Here is a 19,453-nt window from a genome sequence, read left to right on the forward strand (position 1 = left end):
ACCCCTCCTGATTTTCATTTTAATTAAACCTGAGAAATATTTCTGGCTTCTTCGATTTAAACCGATTTTTAAAACGCCATAAAGACACAAGTGAAGCCCTGTCACTAGCAATAATGACATAAATTCGTAACTAAAACATTCACTCTGGGGTTTGGAGCTAAGAGCAACTGGGCACTGAGATCTGCTCAGTGTGTCACCTTGGAGCCCTGAGGGAAGGCGGAGGAGATATACCCTCCCCCACAGCAGGGGCGGAAGTGGCTCTTCAGTCCTATATTCTCACGGCATCTCCTGGGAAAAGGAGCCTAGAAAGAGTAATCCAGAAGAAAATACAGTTCATGTCAGAAATTTCTAAAACGCACACAGAATGTAGATTGGCTGACCCAGGAAGGTGCTGAACTGAAGGCGTAGTGATCATTTTGTGCCCCTCCCCCCACACCAGAAGGCTCACTCTGGCCTTTGTGCAGAGGCTTGCGGGAGGAAGATGAAGGGAGAGTGGGTTCCATATGCTTTCCCTCATTAGCAGACACCCCTCTCCCCCCCAAAAAGCTGATTCATCTGGTACTAGGAACAACCACAATATCAAACCCTCTTCTCCCAAATGCAGTGAACAAAAAGAAAAGTCCTCGCTTAGAGATCATTTTTCAAATATTGCTTAATTATCCATCACCGAAAGGTACACTGCCAAGGAACGCAAGTCCATGGATAACAAAAAGATGAAAAGCAGGTCCACAAAGTTCCACTACATGTCTAATGACTCCCCAGGAGGAAGCAGAAGAGCTTCTGTTTTGAATGTGTTTCTAGAACCTAGGCAAGGTGCAAGCTAAGTTTTCATTTCCTGAGGATGTACACGACAAACAACGTTAGTGCTCTTTGGATGTGGCGTTTCCCGTGTCAATCAAGTCAGCTGCTGGGAAATAAAAACCAAGCCACAGATTGCGACGCCGTCAAAAATAACAACGCTTTAACATCCAAAGTGGGCAGTTCAAGTAGCAAAAGGCAACTAAAAGAAAGAATGCCAGAAGGGCAAGGAAGTTCTCTCTTGTTTTTAGGTACAAGCTTAGACTTCCAGCCAGAGAGAAAAGGTATGGCTTAAAAGCCTGGGATCGAGTCCCACATCGGGCTCCGGGCTCAGCGGGGAGCCTGCTTCTCCCTCTGGCCCTCTCCCCTCTCATGTTGTTTCTCTCTCTCTCTAATAAATAAATAAATAAAATCTTAAAAAAAAAGCCTCAAAGCCATTTTACAAGGGTCACTGTAATCAGCAAACTGAAAATCTGGAATGATGTTTACCTTTTTGTTTTATGACACTTACTAGTGAAGGTAAATTCTGATCTGGCCAAAAAGATTCCGGAATTGGCCAATGTCCAACAGGAACACCAGTCTTAGAGTTAGGTCGTACATAAATGAGCTTATGACAACTATGCCACGGTTGAGCAGCAAATGAATTGCCTGGCCTGGATGAATCCGTAAGTCCATCTAAAAGGTAAACAAAGACAGATACTGAGGCATCAATTTCTTTTTACACCTGCTGATCTTCTTGCACAAAATTTTCAGCTCCAAGCAAAGTATAAAACAAGCCAAAATGATAATTCGTGAAAAAATGAGAGAAACAAAAGACTCTATCAGGATTTCTGAATGTTCTCTCTAGCATTTTTCATCTAACCCATCCCTCTAATCCAACACCCCACTCCCATCCTTAACTATGCCCCGAACACCAAGTTATATGGAAAACTATTATAAAATCAGTTCTCAATTTTCTGAATTTGGACACATAAATTACCCCCACCAAACCACTAGAGTTATTTTTTCAAATTAGGTAAATGAAATGGCTCATCCCTTGGTATAGTTTTTACATTTTGGGGATCTGACAAAATAGGTCATAAATTCCATTTAGATTTTCTTTCTATTCCCAGTTAGATGGGGGGGGAAAAAGTATTCTTTACTAAACAGACCCAATGACCACAAAGGCAAAATAAAAACAATCCAGATTCACTCAAAGATAGAAGGAATGTTGACAATACAATCTACATATATAGTTGGGGGAGGGAACATAAAGCAAATGCATCGAGTTTATTATTGACAAATTCATGATCGTTTCCCCAGCCACCGTTAAAATTCCACGGAAGCTGGGCATTGTATAATGCTGAAGGATGTATCCCGAATATATCTGAATTGTTTAAACTAGCATATTTAATTTGCCCACCAAAAGAGGGCAAGGCAGAGTTATATAACTTTAATGCAATGATTCAATAGTCTATATTTGTAAAAGAGACGTTTTAATGATTTGAGTCATACTTCTTAAATTACAGGTCATTTGATTTACTTATTTAAGTGTCACTTTAAACAAGTAATTACTTTATGCCAGGAGATTTACTAGGGTCCATGGATCTCTAGGGAATACGTGTAATAGCTTCAGGGGACCAAGAGACCCCCTGAAGTTGAGCTCACAATTCTGGGGATGTGCATCTTTCTGCGGAGAGAGTTCTTAGCTTTCTTCAGAATCTCGAAGGCTAAGAACCCTGGGCAAAGGGGAAATGGAGCTAGAAAGAAAATCTTAGCTATTTACAGGACACCAAATCCAATAGGCTTTCCATAGGACAGTTCCCAGTTCACATTAAGATAATGAACACAGAAGTATGGATGGAACTGTCAATCATTAGCAAGAGAACATGTCCTTCCTCAATTAATTTAATGAATTTCAAACAGGCTGTGAGGCCTCAGTCTTCTGTGGTGGGTGTTCTTAAAAGTGGCGTCCAAGAAACCCTAGAATTAAATACCAAACTGTATTTGTGTGGCCTATGTCCATTATTCTAGGGAGAGAGGTCTCTACGTTTCCAACAGCTTCTTAAAGGTTTCTGGGAACTAAACATCAAAAAGGTCAGGAACCACAGGATCCATGGCTTCAGACAGAAGCATGCGTCTTTCTGAGCAGCCCCCACTGATGGTGGCCACGCAATGCCAACGTATGGATCAGGTGAGACAAGCACCATGGGTAGTGATGTGTGTGAGCGCCCAGGAACGAGGAAAAGCAGCCTTGCAGAGTGCTCCCAGGGAGGCTTGCGGGGCGGGGATGACATGAGGGAGAAGACCCTTCCCCTATACAACAGTACGTCTGTGCTCAACTGTTTTGCGATGTTGAACTTTCTGTAAAATGTCACTTGAAGAGAAAAGTTTCAGCAGTTAAAAAGTGGGTGGGAAAATCCCGGTGTAGGATCTTATAGGACATTAAGCAGTTTCTGGACAAATATTCACAATCTCTTGCTGACATGTGGTGACAAACACGGATTTCCTAAAGATTGCTTGGCACATTTGGGGCTCACAAGACCAAAACCAGGTTACTAATTACGTGGCACTCCGAAGTGATTCTCTAGCTATTTTGTGAATTGAGAGGTGAATAATGCAGTGTATCACCAGACTGGGACCAGGGGATATGAAAAGGGTAGGGGAAAGGAAGAATTTTCGTAAGAGGATTTGACATTGAATTAAAGTTGTTAGAATTTGACCACCCAGGCAATGAATGAATGGCAACTGTTTGGACGGATGTGTGTAACCCCATGAATGCGTGTAGACAGTAAAGACCGTATCTGTTATGAGTTTAATGTCTTCCCCATCTCCGATCATTCTCCAGGGTAAAAGGAAAAAAGTCATCTACTGTACCTTCTCCAACAGGAAGTGGATCTGGTCCCGTTTTTTCAAAGTTAATAACGACACCGCTCTGAATTTTCTGAACTAGAGATTCTAGACACTGATTCAACATCCTTTGTGTTCTAACACAGTAGGAGCGACCTATACCAGAAGGAAGAACAAACAGTGTGAGTTTGATCAAATAAAATGCGACTTAACAATATAAGCATTTGAAATCCTAAAATATATCTCGAACGGATCATAACTACGTTGGCAGCAAACCTCACACTCATGATGAGAAGCAGCAGCAGAGCTAAAAGATTCGGGAGGAAAGCAGGACAAGACAGAATATGGCGCTTAAGAGGAACCATACCCTGCTGCTCTGGATTCTTCCTTTAGAAATATGAGATATTGCCAATACCTCCTGTGACTTCACACATCTGAGTGATGGCGGACTCATCAGTCGGTACACTGCCTAGTTGCTCTGGTTCCGTAGAAGCCAATCCAGGCAAACGCAACACCAGGGCAAATAACCTTTGATCCCAACGAAAAGGTTCTTTGGTTAGTTCACTTCCGGGCAGAGGAGAATTCAAAGGGAGATGAAGCTGATAAGGCAAAAGTTGAGAAGTTTCATCATAACAACCCGTGCAACAGTGAAGAAAAAGTTAACAGGGTCACTTTTCTTTCATGGACTCAACAATCTTTCAGGGCTCGTGAAGATGGAAGGTTTGATCAAACTTATTCTTAACTGGCAACGCGGGCCTCCCACAGAAATAGCGGCATGTTCTCTGCCATTTAAGTGAAACTTAAAAAAAAAAATGAAATCTCACCTCTTCTTGAACACCAGCAGTACTTGTTAACTTGTTTCCATCTGTGATGGTAATTAAAATAGATGGTTCTAAAAAAAATGGATTTCTCCCCTAAAATACATTTAAAAAGTATTAGAGCCATGTAAAGTAATAAAATCGTATTTAAACTTTTTTTTTTTTTTTTTTTTTTTTTACATTTGCCTTGCCAGGGATCTCTCAAGTGTGTGATAAAATTTGCCTGGATAAGTAAGGCAAAGATTAGGGACTGAAGCGGGTGGGAATCAAAATAAGGATCCCTGCTGAGGTAACATTCAGAATAAACTGAGGAATTCATATCATTCAGGAGCTCCCCAAACTGTAACATCCAAATACTCCTCTCCCTCTGCTTTCCAAGCAATCATAAAAAAAAGATCTTAAAGACAGTATAAGGGAAGCAGCATCCACACCCGTGAATCCGTTCACCTGAGTCAAAATCCTGGCACAGATTGGGGGACAGTAGTGACTTATGCTCTGGAGCCGGGACAGTGACTCTGGTTATTGTGCGCAGAGTTTTCTAGAGTAAGGACAACAGGAGCACCAGATGCTGTCTTGCCTTTCTCTTATTCTAGAGCTTTTCCATTGAATTGGGAGAGATGAGGGAGTTCAGGACACTGAAAATTTCTCTTATAAAGGCCTCGTTCCAATATTTCTCAGCAATTTAGTCATTCCATTCTCAGATAGCTGATGATCTGATGGGGAGGCAATTTTCACTACATATTTTATGATCAAGCCACATACAAGGACCCCCCCACCCCAAAAGAGGGCTCTTTTTTAAAGCAGGTATTTAAAAGATACGGACTTCCTTTTGGCAGTTGTGAAAAGTAGCAGAAAACTCGGTAACCACGCCCAATTTTAAACTCTTACCCCAAGTCACCAAAATAAATTAGCTGTACTCACTCAAAGTTTTTTTTACCTGTCCATAATTGTCTATTCCAGATATTAATCTATTGAGATTTAACAAATCAAATGAGGATCTTAGAGCCTGACCAAGAGTAGTCAGTCCAGAAGCCTGAAGATTTTTTAGTTCACTCATGAATGTTGCGTGATTTTCCTTCCAACCAGCCTGAAAACCAAACATTTACAGAGAAATTCCCGATTATACAATGAACAATATATAAAGTGCAAGCAACCACTAACCTCTAACAAATTAATAGTTCCTTGATCTAATTCTATTCTATGTCTTGACTGACCAAGTGGAACTAAAGCAAGCAATCAGTGGGGCGCCTGGGTGGCTCAGTTGGTTAAGCGACTGCCTTCGGCTCAGGTCATGATCCTGGAGTCCCGGGATCGAGTCCCGCATCGGGCTCCCTGCTCAGCGGGGAGTCTGCTTCTCCCTCTGACCCTCCCCCCTCTCATGTACTCTCTCTCTCTCTCATTCTCATTCTCTCAAATAAATAAATAAATAAATCTTTAAAAAAATAAATAAAGCAAGCAATCAGTTTCAGAAAGATCTGTCAGCATTAATGACCAACAGCAAAGATGCAAACAGTGCATTCGTCCATTATGGCTGGAAGGCTCTGGCTCAAGAAGTCCAATCTTCTGTTCAGGTCCAATCGTACCTACCCAAACACCTCAGTATTTACCTTACTTTGACATGGATGATGAGCATGAAGTGAGGAGGAGAGGAAGGACTATTTTTAAATGCACTGTCCTTGATAGAGACAACTTGTTCTTGACTGTCTGATCTACTTGAACTTTTCTAACCAAGATTCTTCCGCCCAAACAATATTTTCACTTTAAATAAGAGTCAAGGGGGAATTCTAGGAATAGAGCCACAACTATTTGGAGACAACCCTTCTGGCATCTTCAAACATTCAGAAAGCCCCAAATCCAGGAAAGGGGGGAGAAAGAAATCTAAAAAGTTCTGGCAAAGAAGCAGCACCCCCTAGGCACCCCCAGCAGCTATGGACAGCGGCCAAGAACCAGAGACCCAAGGCCAGCAGCCAACATGCTGTGATTGAATGGTTTGTAGAAGAGAAAGAAAAGATCATGGTGACTGGTCAGTCACGGCCACAAAAACAAAGCAGCACCAAATGCAAAGAAGAGAAGCCAAAAGAAGACTTGGCAGCTGAAAGCGGGTCACAGAGAAGGCCAGCCAGGGAGAGAGCAAACAGCACACAGCTTGGCAACTTGGTGGGAGGAATGGCCACCTGGGTCTCGGCAGCCCCGAGGGCAGCAGTGTGAGATGCTGAATGCTGAAGTCATGCCAACTGGGCCAGTACAACTGGATGTGGAAGCAAAAGCAAATAATAAGCGATAAAGCATTTAAATGTCATGTTTAGCCGAAGGCATCCTGTCCATTATCCACGCAACCATAGCAAACACTATCTTCGCTAGTTTCCCAGTCTCCAGAAGCAGTTTGGGTCAGGATGAGTGGGAGACAGACGGGGCGGGAGGGGGCCAGAGTCTGCGTGACCTGGAGCGAACCTGTTGGCTCTGAGGACCTAAATTGTATGCTCTGCAAATGAAGAGGGTTAAGCAAGCAGGGATACTGTGTGAGGCTGCGCAAAACACAACCCAAGGGAGAGGTCATTCCTGTTGGAATCCGTGAGAATGGCGCCCCCTTCCACTGAACAGTCCAGAACCTGGTTAAGATCCAGTCCAGTCCAATAGTCTGGGATTCTGTGAAATTAAAGATGTGCTTAGTTGTCCTTTAAAAAGACTCCTAACATATCCTATAGAGCGAAGGATCTAAAGGTGAAACCTTTCCACATGCTCCTTTGGCCACACTGTGGGTATGACTTCTAGCGCCCAGGCAAAGTAGAGCATGAGAACAATTCCTTGTGGCCCCCAGAAAATCTTGCTGGATTAGACAAACTCAGCTTTACTTAAAAGGAAGGCTTGTGGTGGAAATTGTCCTCACCAAATACCTAGAAACATCCCCAGCAGGTTACAAATCACACTGAGTTCAAAAATAAGCCTTCTTCCTTGTGGCCAAAGGGAAAGGTCCGCCATTGGGAGGGACAGAGCAAGTCCTTCCTTCAGTCAACACATTTGCACGGGCCAACGTTACACGCCGGGGATATGGAAAGGGCTCAGTCCTCAAGGAGCTCCTGCCACAGAGGAATGAGAAATGCAGTTCTACAGGCTGAAGGGACAAGTGGCCAGAAAGTCGGGGAGGGCTTCTCACCGAACACGGGGCATGTGCAGAAGAGCGCGGGGCATCCCGCCCTGATGGTGGGAGTGGAGGGGCGCACCAAGAAAGAGAACGAGCATCCATAGAAGGCTAGGGCTTCGTGGGGAACCGCAAGTAATTTGATTATCATTGCTCTGGGTACATGGCGGGAGGCGAGGCCAGTAAGTGGGGCCCTCACTGTATGGTGCTTTGTACGTTGTGCTCGGTAGTTTGGATTTTATCTGTTGGCTCTGGGAATGACTTGAGGTTTTTAATTAGGGGAGGGGCATGATCAGATCTGGATTTTAGCAAGATCATTCCGCTGGGGAGGTGGAGAATAAATTGGGGGGTGGAGGGGAGGCTGAAGCTCGAGGCAGGGAAACTGGTTTGGAAACTGTTGCAATAGCTTATGGGAAGAGTGATGAAAGCCTGAGCAAGAGTGGCGGGGAGGGAGAGGAGGCTGCCGATGAACAAAGTGTTTCAGAGGCGGAGTCAGAAGTTCTTAGGAGCTAATTAGAAGGGCTGGGTGAGGGAGAAAGGTCGTCCATTAAGTTGAGCTTTGTGGCCTGGGCAAACCTGAGAATGGACCGTCGTTCACCCACAAGCCACTTTATAAAGTTGACTTCTTTTTCAGAGTTACTTCACTATAGTGAGCACTGAACTCCCGGGAGCCACAAAGTAGTTCAGGGCATGAGCAAAGAAAAATTAGCTGACTACTTGATTTGGGGAAGGGCTGAGATAAGACATGAGTACCACGTAAGCAAGCACCCTGTACCTCATCCATATTTAAAATAATGTGTCCTGATTGTTCATCATCTTACTAATCAATCTGTCAGAATAATTGCCCTTTGAGTTTCCCCTTATACTATGAATTTTGAAAGCATTTTACAAATCGTTTCTGCACCTGAGTCACCGGCATTGTTTTTAGGTCAATTCCAATTCTTTGCGGTGAATGGAACAGTACAAGAAATTTGGATGCTACTCCCACCTCGGTACTACAAAGTCTGGCGGCCACATGTACTACCCCAAAGCAATAAACGTCTTCGGAGCAGTCTAGCTCCTTCAAGAGAAAACCGAATGTCCCTAAATGCATTCCTCACAACGCTGAGGGGGAAAAAGCCTATGGATTAATCTCAATATTTAGAGAACCTTGTTCATGAGACAAATTTCTTCCCAAAAGATAATTATAAAGAGCTAGTGGCAGAAAGTAGATGTTTATATTCTTCATTCTCATTCTCATTATACTCTTCATTGCTCGGAGTTGACTTTTTTAATAAATGAATTCAGGACAGCCCATTTACCTTCTTTTTTTTTTTTTTTAAAGATTTTATTTCTAAGTCATCTCTACATCCAGCGTCGGGCTCGAACTCACAACCCCGAGATCAAGAGTCGCACGCTCCCCCAACTGAGCCAGCCAGACGCCCTCCCACCCCATTTACCTTCTTAATACAGTCTTTTCTTTCAACTTACTCCAAAGGTACCCTACTCTCATGTCTGTAAAATCTTGACTCATGATGATGAGTTCCATACATTCTTATGGAGCTTTGCAGCTTACTAAGCACTTTCCCATTTCACATTTGTGTAGGACAACCCTATAAAACAGGCATGGTATTACCATCCCTCTTTTGTTTTCCTAAACCAGGAAGAAGTAAGACTTAAGCAGGAGAGGCTGTGGTCAGGAAAAAGAAACCAGGAGGCTTGAATTAGTAATCCAGGCCTGAGGGAATTAGGGCCTGAATTAGGATGGGAATGAAGAGGAAGGGGTTAACTGAGAAACACTTCAACCCAACAAGGTAGGACCTGGTGACAGACAGACCATGCATGGGCCTAAAGGAGACAGAGCAAAAGATGATGACAAAACTTCTAGCCTGGGACACCGAAGGAACAGAGGTTTGGGACAAAGGAGTAACCTAGGAGGAGTGAAATCCTAAATTAAGAGTTTACGGTCTTCCCAGGTCAAGTTTTAAAAAGTCTCCCAGAAGTCAAATGATGATGCTGACGACGATGATGACGGTGCTGAATAATAATGTGAGGTAATGCATGTCTGGGCCGACGTGTCAGGACCCCACTTACGCTAAGCACAGTACCCTCCTCGTCCAGGCACCGCCACCGCCCCATCAAGTAGGTGCTGCTCTTATTTCCATTTTATAGAAAGGAAGACAGAAACTCGTCCAGGTCGAACAACTAGCAAATGACACAGCCAGGATTTGAACCCAGGTAGCCTAAGCTTAGAGCCCGCCAATTTAAACCACTGTACTAGAGAACCTTCTACCTATTCCACATATTCACCTCATAGACAAGCCTTGTTTGAGTAGCTTAAAAGTTCAAACATTTAATGAAACTTCCAAATCTCATTTCACTGAAGCCTACTTTCCCCGATGTCTAAATGCACACCAGTCGGGTGTGCAGAGCAGTGACCCAGGACTTGGAAAACCCTGGTCTATCCTGGCCGTAACTCACTAGCGAAGCAACTGGTCCAGAGGAAGTCGGTTACCCCTTACTGGGGCTGTTGCCTCATCTAAGCAATGAAAAGGCTGAAACACCACCGCTAAGGTCCCTTGGAGATTTCCTATCTTCTAATTCCATACCGTTATATAAATCTGACTTACAGAAAGAGAACACCTCACATCTTAATAAACATGTTAATTCAGGCCTGGTTGAAATTTGTAGAGTCAACTGAACACGTCTTTGAATACCAACAGAAAAAGTATGGGCCTTTCAGTCTATCAGTGCCTTGGATTCTATCCCAGCTCTACTGACTAGCCACTAGCTATCTGTTGCCCCTCGGATCACCACGGAAAGGAGAGAATCTGCGCTCCTTTCCCTGGAAGGGCAAAGCCTAAAAGAAATACTTTCTACTCTCCTCTGCGGCCTTACTTCCATCTTCTTATCTGACTGCTGGGTGTGGCAACAGGAAACTGGCATGCTCCCTGTAGGCCTGTTGCTGAAACTCTAATTTTCTGGTATGTTCTGACATATGTTGCTTACGGGTAGGCTCTATAGGGGAGGTCTAGCAACGTGTGAACGATTTGGGAGCTTTTGCGGAACACGCACCTAGGCTGTGTCCTCCAGTCTAGCCTTTGTCAGGAAGACAGCCATTACTTAGGACTCCTGTGTCTTATTTCGTCACTGGTTTCAATGGAGGAGGGAAAGGAGGGGGTGCTATTTAGTGGCGCCCCCCAAATCTCACCATCCTAACACTTCTCCTTCCTGAGCTTCATCCCATTTTGGCCAGACCATTTCTCCGATTCATTGATTTTTATTTATTTTTCTTTTTTAAAATAGGAGAACCCTTTCCTCCGTCGAAATCGTGCCAGGAAGTGTAAACAAGTCACAGAGATAAAAGCAGATCAACTGTCCTTGAAGGGGATGTGGGAGTGGCGCTAGAGCCCTTTGGGAAAAGCCTTGCTCCATCTCTAAAGGGCACTTGTAATCCTTTTCCAAAATATAAATGACCTTGTTAGGCTTAGTCTCACGTGCAAACTTAAGGAACAGGCTGTGAATCTCGCCCTCTTAGGTAACCGAAAAACAGACTTAGGGCAGCTACAGCTCACCTTCCACAAGAGAAGTGCCCCCTTAAAAACTATGTAAATGGAATACTTCTAAATCAAGAAATAAGTGAATAATTCCAGTTCTCTAGGGTGATAGCTACTGAAAGGGAATCGCAGAGAATCTTCTCAAAGAAGCAAAAATAGAGCTTGTCACAAGCCTATCTGGACACTCCCCTGAAAAATAATAGTTCCACTCAGCCCAAGTCTTCAGAACTCGTTAGTAAGCCCTTCATGATGAATAAAAAGGCCTCCCTGGGATTCAAGGAGAGACAATACACACTGCTTCCCTCTCCTTGACAAGACTTTCTTTTTTTTAAATCTTTTATTAAAGGAAATGAAATCAGCCTGGTAATATTTGCCCTTCATAATCCCAGATAGAGGGCTATCCTGGACCACGGGCTCTTCTTCGAGGTGGTTACAAACCAGATGATTAACGGATTTGAGTATTTTCCCAGATGTCGCAAGTTAAAGCCAAGGAGTTTAAATTTAGCAGGGCCACCATTTCTCCTGTTGAAAGATAAACTATTTTCCTTTTTTTTTTCCATCTGCTCTCCGCAAGCTGGGGGCAAACTGGTTCTGCAGCAACTTAGACGATCAGACTAAATCAATTTCCACCGCATTTTTCGAGCAACTTACTTTCTTCTCCCATCTGACGTTCTATCAACTTTGTCACCACATACCGTTCTTGCGTTGGTAAACTGACCAGCGAGACAGAATGACATGAAGAGTAGGAAGCCCTGCTTTTCCAATCAACTCCGTCTCCCGAGGAGACGGATGACTTTTCCCTTGGTCTTTGCCCTTAGCCTTATATGGAATATCTGTGCGAATTAAAACTTTAAAACTTCTGGAGTTTTCTTCTCACAACGAAAACAGACTCTAATTCTGAGAGATATAAGACAAGGTTTTCTTGCCCTCCTACGTAAACAGACCACTGTGATAGCTGAATCACCTTAAAACATTCAAACTTCTCTTGAAATTGTATTTACAGACCTCACACTTAGAAAGGAGCTTGTTAAAATGGTGAACTACACATTAGGAAGCCACCATATCATTAAAGGAATGGAACTGTCTTGCCTCTTGTATCTCCTTTAAAACTCTCTTCTGGTATTATATTTTCTGACTCTGACATTTTTCCCCCCTCAAAACTCTAGCGATTTGGACTGATTGCACTTTGGGGGGACTCGAGGTCCTGATACACTTTCAGGTTCAAAAGAGGTGGTCTATCATTCTGTGTTAGTAATACAGCTTTTTCTTTTAAGATTACTGGTTTTATGAATATCCGGTTATCTTGGATTCCTTGTTGTCAAAGTCACTTCCCCAGGGGCACTTAGTGTCCTGAACTTGCTAAAAGGCTCGAAGTGCATTTATTTGATTAAATCAGTTCTCTCCCTGAGAACTCTGACTGCTACCATTCTGTGTTTCAGTCCACCAATTAATTTCCATCCACGCGCTTCAGGAAATACTACCAGTCAAGACCACACACAAGAATTCTAGCTTACTTGAGTCCTCTACATAAATAAAATCTTAAAAAAAAAAAAGGTTCTTAAGAAATTGTCCCCCCTAGTACATTGCAGAAATGTATCTGACAGCGTGTGGCCTGCAGGAAAGGCCCTCGTGAGTGTCTATTTTTTTAAGATTTTATGTATTTATTTGAGAGAGAGAGCACGTGCAGGGGGAGGGGCAGAGGGAGAGGGAGAGAGCGAATCCTCAAGCAGACTCCCCACTGAGCACAGAGCCCGATGTGGGGCTTGATCCCAGGACCCCGAAATCATGACCTAAGCCAAAGTCAGACATTTAACCCACTGAGCCACCCAGGTGCCACCATGAGCACTTATTTTTAAGTAAACTGGGGAAAGAAATGATTCAGTTTGATTCTACTGACACAAAATTGTATCACCAGTCTCTTTAGAATACCTAGTATGAGGTTTTTTTGTTTTGTTTTGTTTTGTTTTAATGGGTAGGATTTTAGGATTTTTTTTTTTTTTAGTGGATAGGACTGTGATCCTAAAGATTAGTTTAAAATATCTGCAAAATGCATTTATGAGTTTTCAATTCTTACCCCAGAGAATCAGGATGAAATTATGAAGTAGCACACCTCTCACTTGAAAGCATGGTAAGATCAAAAGAAATTTGACCTTCACCAGAGGATGCTAACACATAGAAACCGAACTTTAGAAACTTTTCTCTGAGAATCAGTTGCATTGTTACTAAAGGAAAAATACTTAGAGTAGCAAAGAATTTGCCAAATTCCATCAGATACAGTGTTAAATGCAACCCCTCTCACTCTCAGACCATTTCAACTATAGCTATTGACCTATTATCAGAAAAAAAAAAAAAAGCCACCGTGCAGATCACGTGTTCAACTGTTGAGACTTTGGGTTCTGATAGGAGACATTTTTATGAACACATACACAAAATAAAAATTAACAAAGGTGGCTTTGGAAAAACACAAGGACAGAAATGAGACTAAGCCACCCAAATACTGCAGAAAGAATTGAACAGAGGAGACCATAGAATGGCCGCTCATGACTTTCCAAAGATTAAAGAGCATCTCTTCCCTCCAGACTAATTTTTTAAAAGATTATTTATTTATTTGAGAGAGAGAGAGAGAGAGAGAGAGAGAGAGAGAGAGAGAGAGACAGCGCACGAACGGGGAGGGGGGCTGCGGGGGAGCAGAGTGAGAGGGAGAAGAAGACTCCCTGCTGAGCACAGAGTGCAGACGCAGAGATCACAACCTGAGCCAAAACTAAGAGTCACCCAGGGCCCCCTAGACTTTTTTTTTAATAGACTTTTTTTTAAAGATTTTATTTATTTGACAGAGAGAGAGACACAGCGAGAGAGGGAACACAAGCAGGGGGAGAGGGAGAGGGAGAAGCAGGCTTCCCGCCGAGCAGGGAGCCCGATGTGGGGCTCGATCCCAGGAACCCGGGATCATGACCTGAGCCGAAGGCAGACGCTTAACCGACTGAGCCACCCAGGCGCCCCCATTTTTCTAAAATTTAATGAATTCCATGCCTCAATTATTCCCCTGCGTGCCTTTCGGTTATACGGTCTGTCCCGTACTTTTTCCGGAAAGAACAGTGGAATTAATCTAGTCTAATCCCTTCGGTTTACAGATAAGAAAATTGACCCTATAAAAGGAAAGTGACTTGCCCAGGGTCATGTATCTATCTAATCAGCGGCAGACTGTGGCTACGTGCTAAAGTGACACCACTTGCCACAGGTATGTGACAGTATGTGGGGTGACCTACCAGACAGGATGTACCATGACCACTTTCTAGAAACTGATTTTTGTCAAAGGACCTAGACTTAACCAGACTTCTAACACACAGGCTCAGAAACGTCACCATGAGGTGGAGATCACAGTGTCGACACAGACGTGTGAGCTTTTAAGAAAAATGGGAGAGCTCCGCCCTGCCCATCTTCAGCTTACTCCTACAAGAAATACACCAGGAGGGACCCCCACTTTCCAATGCCGTGGCTGTATTAAAGCCTAGATAGTCTCCCCCGGAATCCTGTTGCCTCCTGTCTAGTTATGCAGGCTCCCTTTGGGCACAGACAAATGCAAAGAGAAGCGGGGCTCCTGAGGACACAGCCGTGCCTCCAGGCAACTGCAGGCCGATTTAAATCACATCTTGGTCTAGTTCAGGCTAATCAACCTCCAAAGGTCATACTCCACCCTCCTCCCTCTTCCTTTTGCAACTTCTCATCATTATAATAAAGCACCTTCTGTCACACCCTCCCCCTCAAGTCACACCCTTATTGGAATGCTGCCAGTTCACTTTCTCTCCTCCCCCCCCACCAGCCTCCAGCTATCTGGGCTCTGTATCTCCCCTTCCTTTGGTTAACTGATGCTCTAAGGGCTGGCATTAGGAATGGGGAGACCCAGCTCAGGGGGTGGAAGAGACAGGTCTGGCTGAAGCGCGGGGCTCCTGTGGGGAAATGATGGGGAATACGTTTTATACACACGCATGGAGCAGATCCCAGAGGGCCCAGGATGGCACCCATAGGCCTGGGGAGTCTTTGAAGGCCTGGGCGGGGGAAGGAAGTGAATATGATGAAACCAGCTTTTTTAGAAAGTTAGCGGTCAGTGTGGGAAGCGTAGGAATTTGGGAGGCACTGGGGGAGACCAAGTCGAAGGTTGTTATAGTGGTCAAAGCTCAAAAGGTCGGGCCCCAGCCTCAAGTGATGGCAGCCGGAAATTGAATTGAAGGAACATATGTAAGAGACATTTCAAAGGGATGATGGACAGGTCTTAGAAGAAATGGAAGGACAGGGTCAAAGCTGAATTAATGCCTGGCTTTCAACCCTGGTTGACCAAAAGCTGGGGAATATGGAAGAGGGGATAGGTTCGGGGCCACAGGGTCTTCCTGATGTGCCTACCATGAGCTAAGGGCAGGAGAGACAGCCAAGTGGAGATGTCCTGCAGTCAGCTAAGTAAGAAGCTGAAGATGGAGAGGCATCCGTGTGGAAGGAATATTGGAAACCATGAATGAGGTCAGATACATTGACCAAGAGAGCAGATTTGGAAGACAGGGAAAGAATATAGAGGAGGCAGTCAGTTTCTGGAAGGAAGGAGTATTAACAGTTCCAAACGTAGTCAAGGGCAAAGAGAATAAACATGAGTAAATTGGCCCAAGTAGCTATATAGTGAATCCTAAGACCTTGAGAAATCATATTTACTTTTCTCACTAGTACTGTTCCTTACTTGCACAAACACAAATGCTTTCAGTCTTTTGTTCATTAGCATTCAAGTCCAGAGTTTGTCTCTTGGTACTAAGTTTACTGAACTGTTCAACCTACAGGTCAGGATATAGATAATGAGAGAGCAAATGCCATTAATGACAAGTATAATCAGGCAAACATGGTTTAAGAAATGGCACTCCACTTTTCCTCCCGACATCACGAAAGTCTTCATACACCTTTTCTCCAGTTAAGACCCCAGTGGCTGGGGGCGGCCGGGGGGGGGGGTGGGGAGCATCTCCATTTCTTCCCTTCTCTGAAATCCACCTCTCCCAACCTAACTAAGCAGGAAGAAATACAAGTGACCTGGTTATGGCAGGGGTCAGGGGCCTGGGGAGACTGGGTGATGTGGAGGGAATAAAGAAGGTAGCATTAGGTAAGGCACAGGCCAATGCATAATACACTGCAAAGGTGCTTCTGGAGCCTTCCAGCCTTTTACAAAACCACTCTGCCTCCCCACAGGTTATGGATTAGAAGAAACGAAATGGTTACTGTGGTGTATCTTGAACATCGTTCTTTTCCTTAGGAGAAAAACATGTATCAGGAGATTCATAACGTGAAAGTGGCAGATCAGATTCTGGAAGCCACTAGCTAAGCAAAGACTACCCTGTTGCTTTTTCAAGCCTCCCACTCTTCCTATAGGGCGGACTCAGCCCTGGAGGACCGGAGGACCGGAGGACCGGCCCTCAAGCTCCACCCCCAACATACAGCTACTATCTCAATCTCTACCACCTCCACACACCGCCCTGGGTAGGGGCAGAACCGGGGGACATCAAACGCCAAATCATTTCACAAACGAATGCACCGTGATATTCACCTAGAAATAGTCAGAAAAATAAAATAAAACTAGTAACCCAGGCAGTAATAACTTTCATTCACTGAGTGCTTTGCTCTAATACCAAGCACTGCTATATCAAGAACAACTATAAATAAGAGCATGATAATTCTGTCTAAAAAACATGGCTCCAGGACGCATATCAGAATGGGAAAATACCAGTGAGAAGTTATTAAAAGGAATGCTCTCCCATGACTGATAGGAAAAGTGAAGTGGCTCATTTAGTGAAGGCTCTGGAGTAGAGACAGACCCGGGTTACTATTCGGCTGTGTTATAAGTAACCTCTGGGCCCCGGTTTCTCTGAGTTAGCCTGGTTGGGAAGATAAATGAAATAAGTGCTTTATATTCACTGGCAAATTGCCCTGTACATAGGCATTACTCAATAAACGTCAGCTGCTATTATTAGAAAGCGACTGTATTAGTGTTCACAATTATAAGAAAGTAGTTATAAGGCCAATCATATCTGTAAAAGCCAGATAACGCTTTCGATGACAACACAGTGGGTTTTAGGAGATCCCAAAACTAGGTCTATAAAATACGTGCCCTTCAGCAGTACATCTGCACTTTCGTCCAGACTCAGGATTGAACGTTGCTATTTCTTCCTTAAGTGGGAATCATTCCAGTGGCAACAAGATAACGTAGTCACTTCACTTCCATAACCCCCATTAGGAGGACCAAGGTTAGAGAGAGGAATAATCACGGGGGCTCTCCTATCCTGTGGACCTGGACATCCCCCCTCCTTTTAATGCTACTGATGACACCCCATGATATAAGACAAGGGCTCTGCTAGGAAACATCGAGAACGCCTTCAATAAGAGCAGGGATACAAACCCCCCTTTGTTTCTTAGGTTTTATACTATGCCAAGCTAGAGAATTTATCCTTTATCCTACTTTTCTTGATGAATGCTGTTCCTAAGGATTCTTGGGCCAAGAAGCTCTATAAATCAAATCAGGGCTATGTCCCATATTTCTAATAACACTAAAAGCATGCAACATTTAGGGCCACTGGCGAGCACATATTACAAACAGAATTCTGCATTCCTGGAGTTACATTAGGAGTTCACACATATATTCTATTGTACTTGGCCTAGGAAAACACTTCTAACCCAACCAGTTGGATCACCAACTGCATCCAAAAGTCTAAGCGACCAAACTGGCTTTCAATTCAAACAAGAATGGGATGCTTTCATATTTTGCCCCAGGGCCGAGGGTTATCGACCCATCAACTCTGAACTGTATGATAACCTTTCATGCATAAATGAGTCCATTATGGTGTTAATTTTAAACAGAACTTCAAGGGAAAAGAGCATCCTTAGCAAATAGTTTCTAGGACATGAACGTCATAAATATCTTAAGAAAGAATATAAATTAACACTGCTGTCTAACAGAAATATAGTGCAAGCCACATATGTCATTTTATATTTTTAAGTAGCCACATTTTAAAAAATAGAAATAGGTGAAAGTGATAGTATATTTTACTTAACCCAATATACGAAGAGTATGATTGCTTAAGCTTGTAATCAACCCAAAAATTGTTGATACTTTATATATTTTTGTACTGAGTCTTCAAAATCAAGTGTTTAATTTACACCTACAGCACATCTTGATTCAGACTAGCCGCCTTTCAAGTGCTTGATCACCACGTGTGCCCAGCAGGTGCTGTACTGAATGGTGTAAATATGGCCGATCTAAAACATGAATGGAGGGGCGCCTGGGTGGCTCAGTCGGTTAAGTGTGCAACTCTCGATTTGGGCTCAGATCAGGATCTCAGGGTCGTGAGATGGAGCCCCTGTTGGGCATGAAGACTGCTTAAGATTCTCTCTCTCCCTCCCGCTCTGTTCCTCCCCTCCCTCTCTCTCCCTCTCTAAAATACATATATGTGTGTAATGTGTGTGTATAATAAATGAATTAAAAAGATTTTAAAAAAATAAAACATGAATGGTGTATTTGAAGAGCTATGACTACCCTCACTGCCACCTCAGCCCTTCACCCTCCTTACTGGAGCCCTTAGAGTGTCCCTACCCCTCCCTGGGACCACTCACTAGTCACCAGGAGTTGTGAGGAAGAGGGGAAGGATGTGTTTTTAACAAATCACCCTGGAAACCCAAATCCATTTCCCCATAGAAACAATGACAAACACAATAGTTCTGGGCTAAGCGACATTAAGGGTTAAAAAGGCTTTCCTGGGGAGGAAGGTCTGGGAACCTAATCACCATTTAGAACATTGTATCCAGGAGATAGCGAGTTCCGACCTTCCAATACACACACAAAGGGACCGCCTGGATCTCTCATTTATGCTCTCTCGGCAAAAGGGAACTGGACGCCATGTTTGACCACTCTGTGAAACTAAGAGCCCTGTCTCACAAGCAGTTCTAATTATCTTCCTGAAGCACAGGCAACCTGAGGAGGACAGGAGTTGCCCTTTCCTCCCATGTGCCCTGCCTTTCTGCCATCCCTCCCACCCCAAGCCCAGCCTCAAGGCCAAGAGCTCTCAGGTGGTCAGCACTGATGCAAAACTCGGCGATTTCAAGCGCATCTTCTGGTGCCCCTCCCACCTTTCCTTTGTCCCTCTCCCCAGCCCACCTCATCCTCCACTAGTGGGAATAATCACCTAACAAGCGTACAGACAAGTCTAGCCCCATTTCTCTTCAACTCCATCTCCTAGCTCTTCATCCCAGGAAAAATGTACACACTCTGGCTTGGAGGTTTCAAAGCCCTTTTGTGATCCAGTCACAGCTAG

The 19,453-nt window shown here is 43.9% G+C and overlaps 1 protein-coding gene across 7 annotated transcripts in view; it reads right to left on the reverse strand.

The window, feature by feature from the left end:
• The window catches only part of LOC114202512 (integrator complex subunit 6-like), a 52,773-nt gene that overhangs the window by 24,937 nt on the left and 8,383 nt on the right, over positions 1-19,453 (reverse strand). For all 7 annotated transcript variants that reach the window (XM_028095763.2, XM_028095767.2, XM_028095764.2 and 4 more), the window contains 5 exons: positions 5,383-5,532; positions 4,452-4,541; positions 4,043-4,226; positions 3,655-3,783; positions 1,310-1,473 (listed from right to left, as the gene is read on the reverse strand). In XM_028095763.2, the coding sequence (XP_027951564.2) occupies positions 1,310-1,473; positions 3,655-3,783; positions 4,043-4,226; positions 4,452-4,541; positions 5,383-5,532 (717 nt within the window). The remainder of the gene's footprint in view (positions 1-1,309; positions 1,474-3,654; positions 3,784-4,042; positions 4,227-4,451; positions 4,542-5,382; positions 5,533-19,453) is intronic.

This window comes from Eumetopias jubatus, unplaced genomic scaffold (genome assembly GCF_037043125.1).
Source record: "Eumetopias jubatus isolate StellerSeaLion01/CBP00866 unplaced genomic scaffold, mEumJub1_p1.0 scaffold_11, whole genome shotgun sequence".
NCBI classification, from domain to species: domain Eukaryota; kingdom Metazoa; phylum Chordata; class Mammalia; order Carnivora; family Otariidae; genus Eumetopias; species Eumetopias jubatus.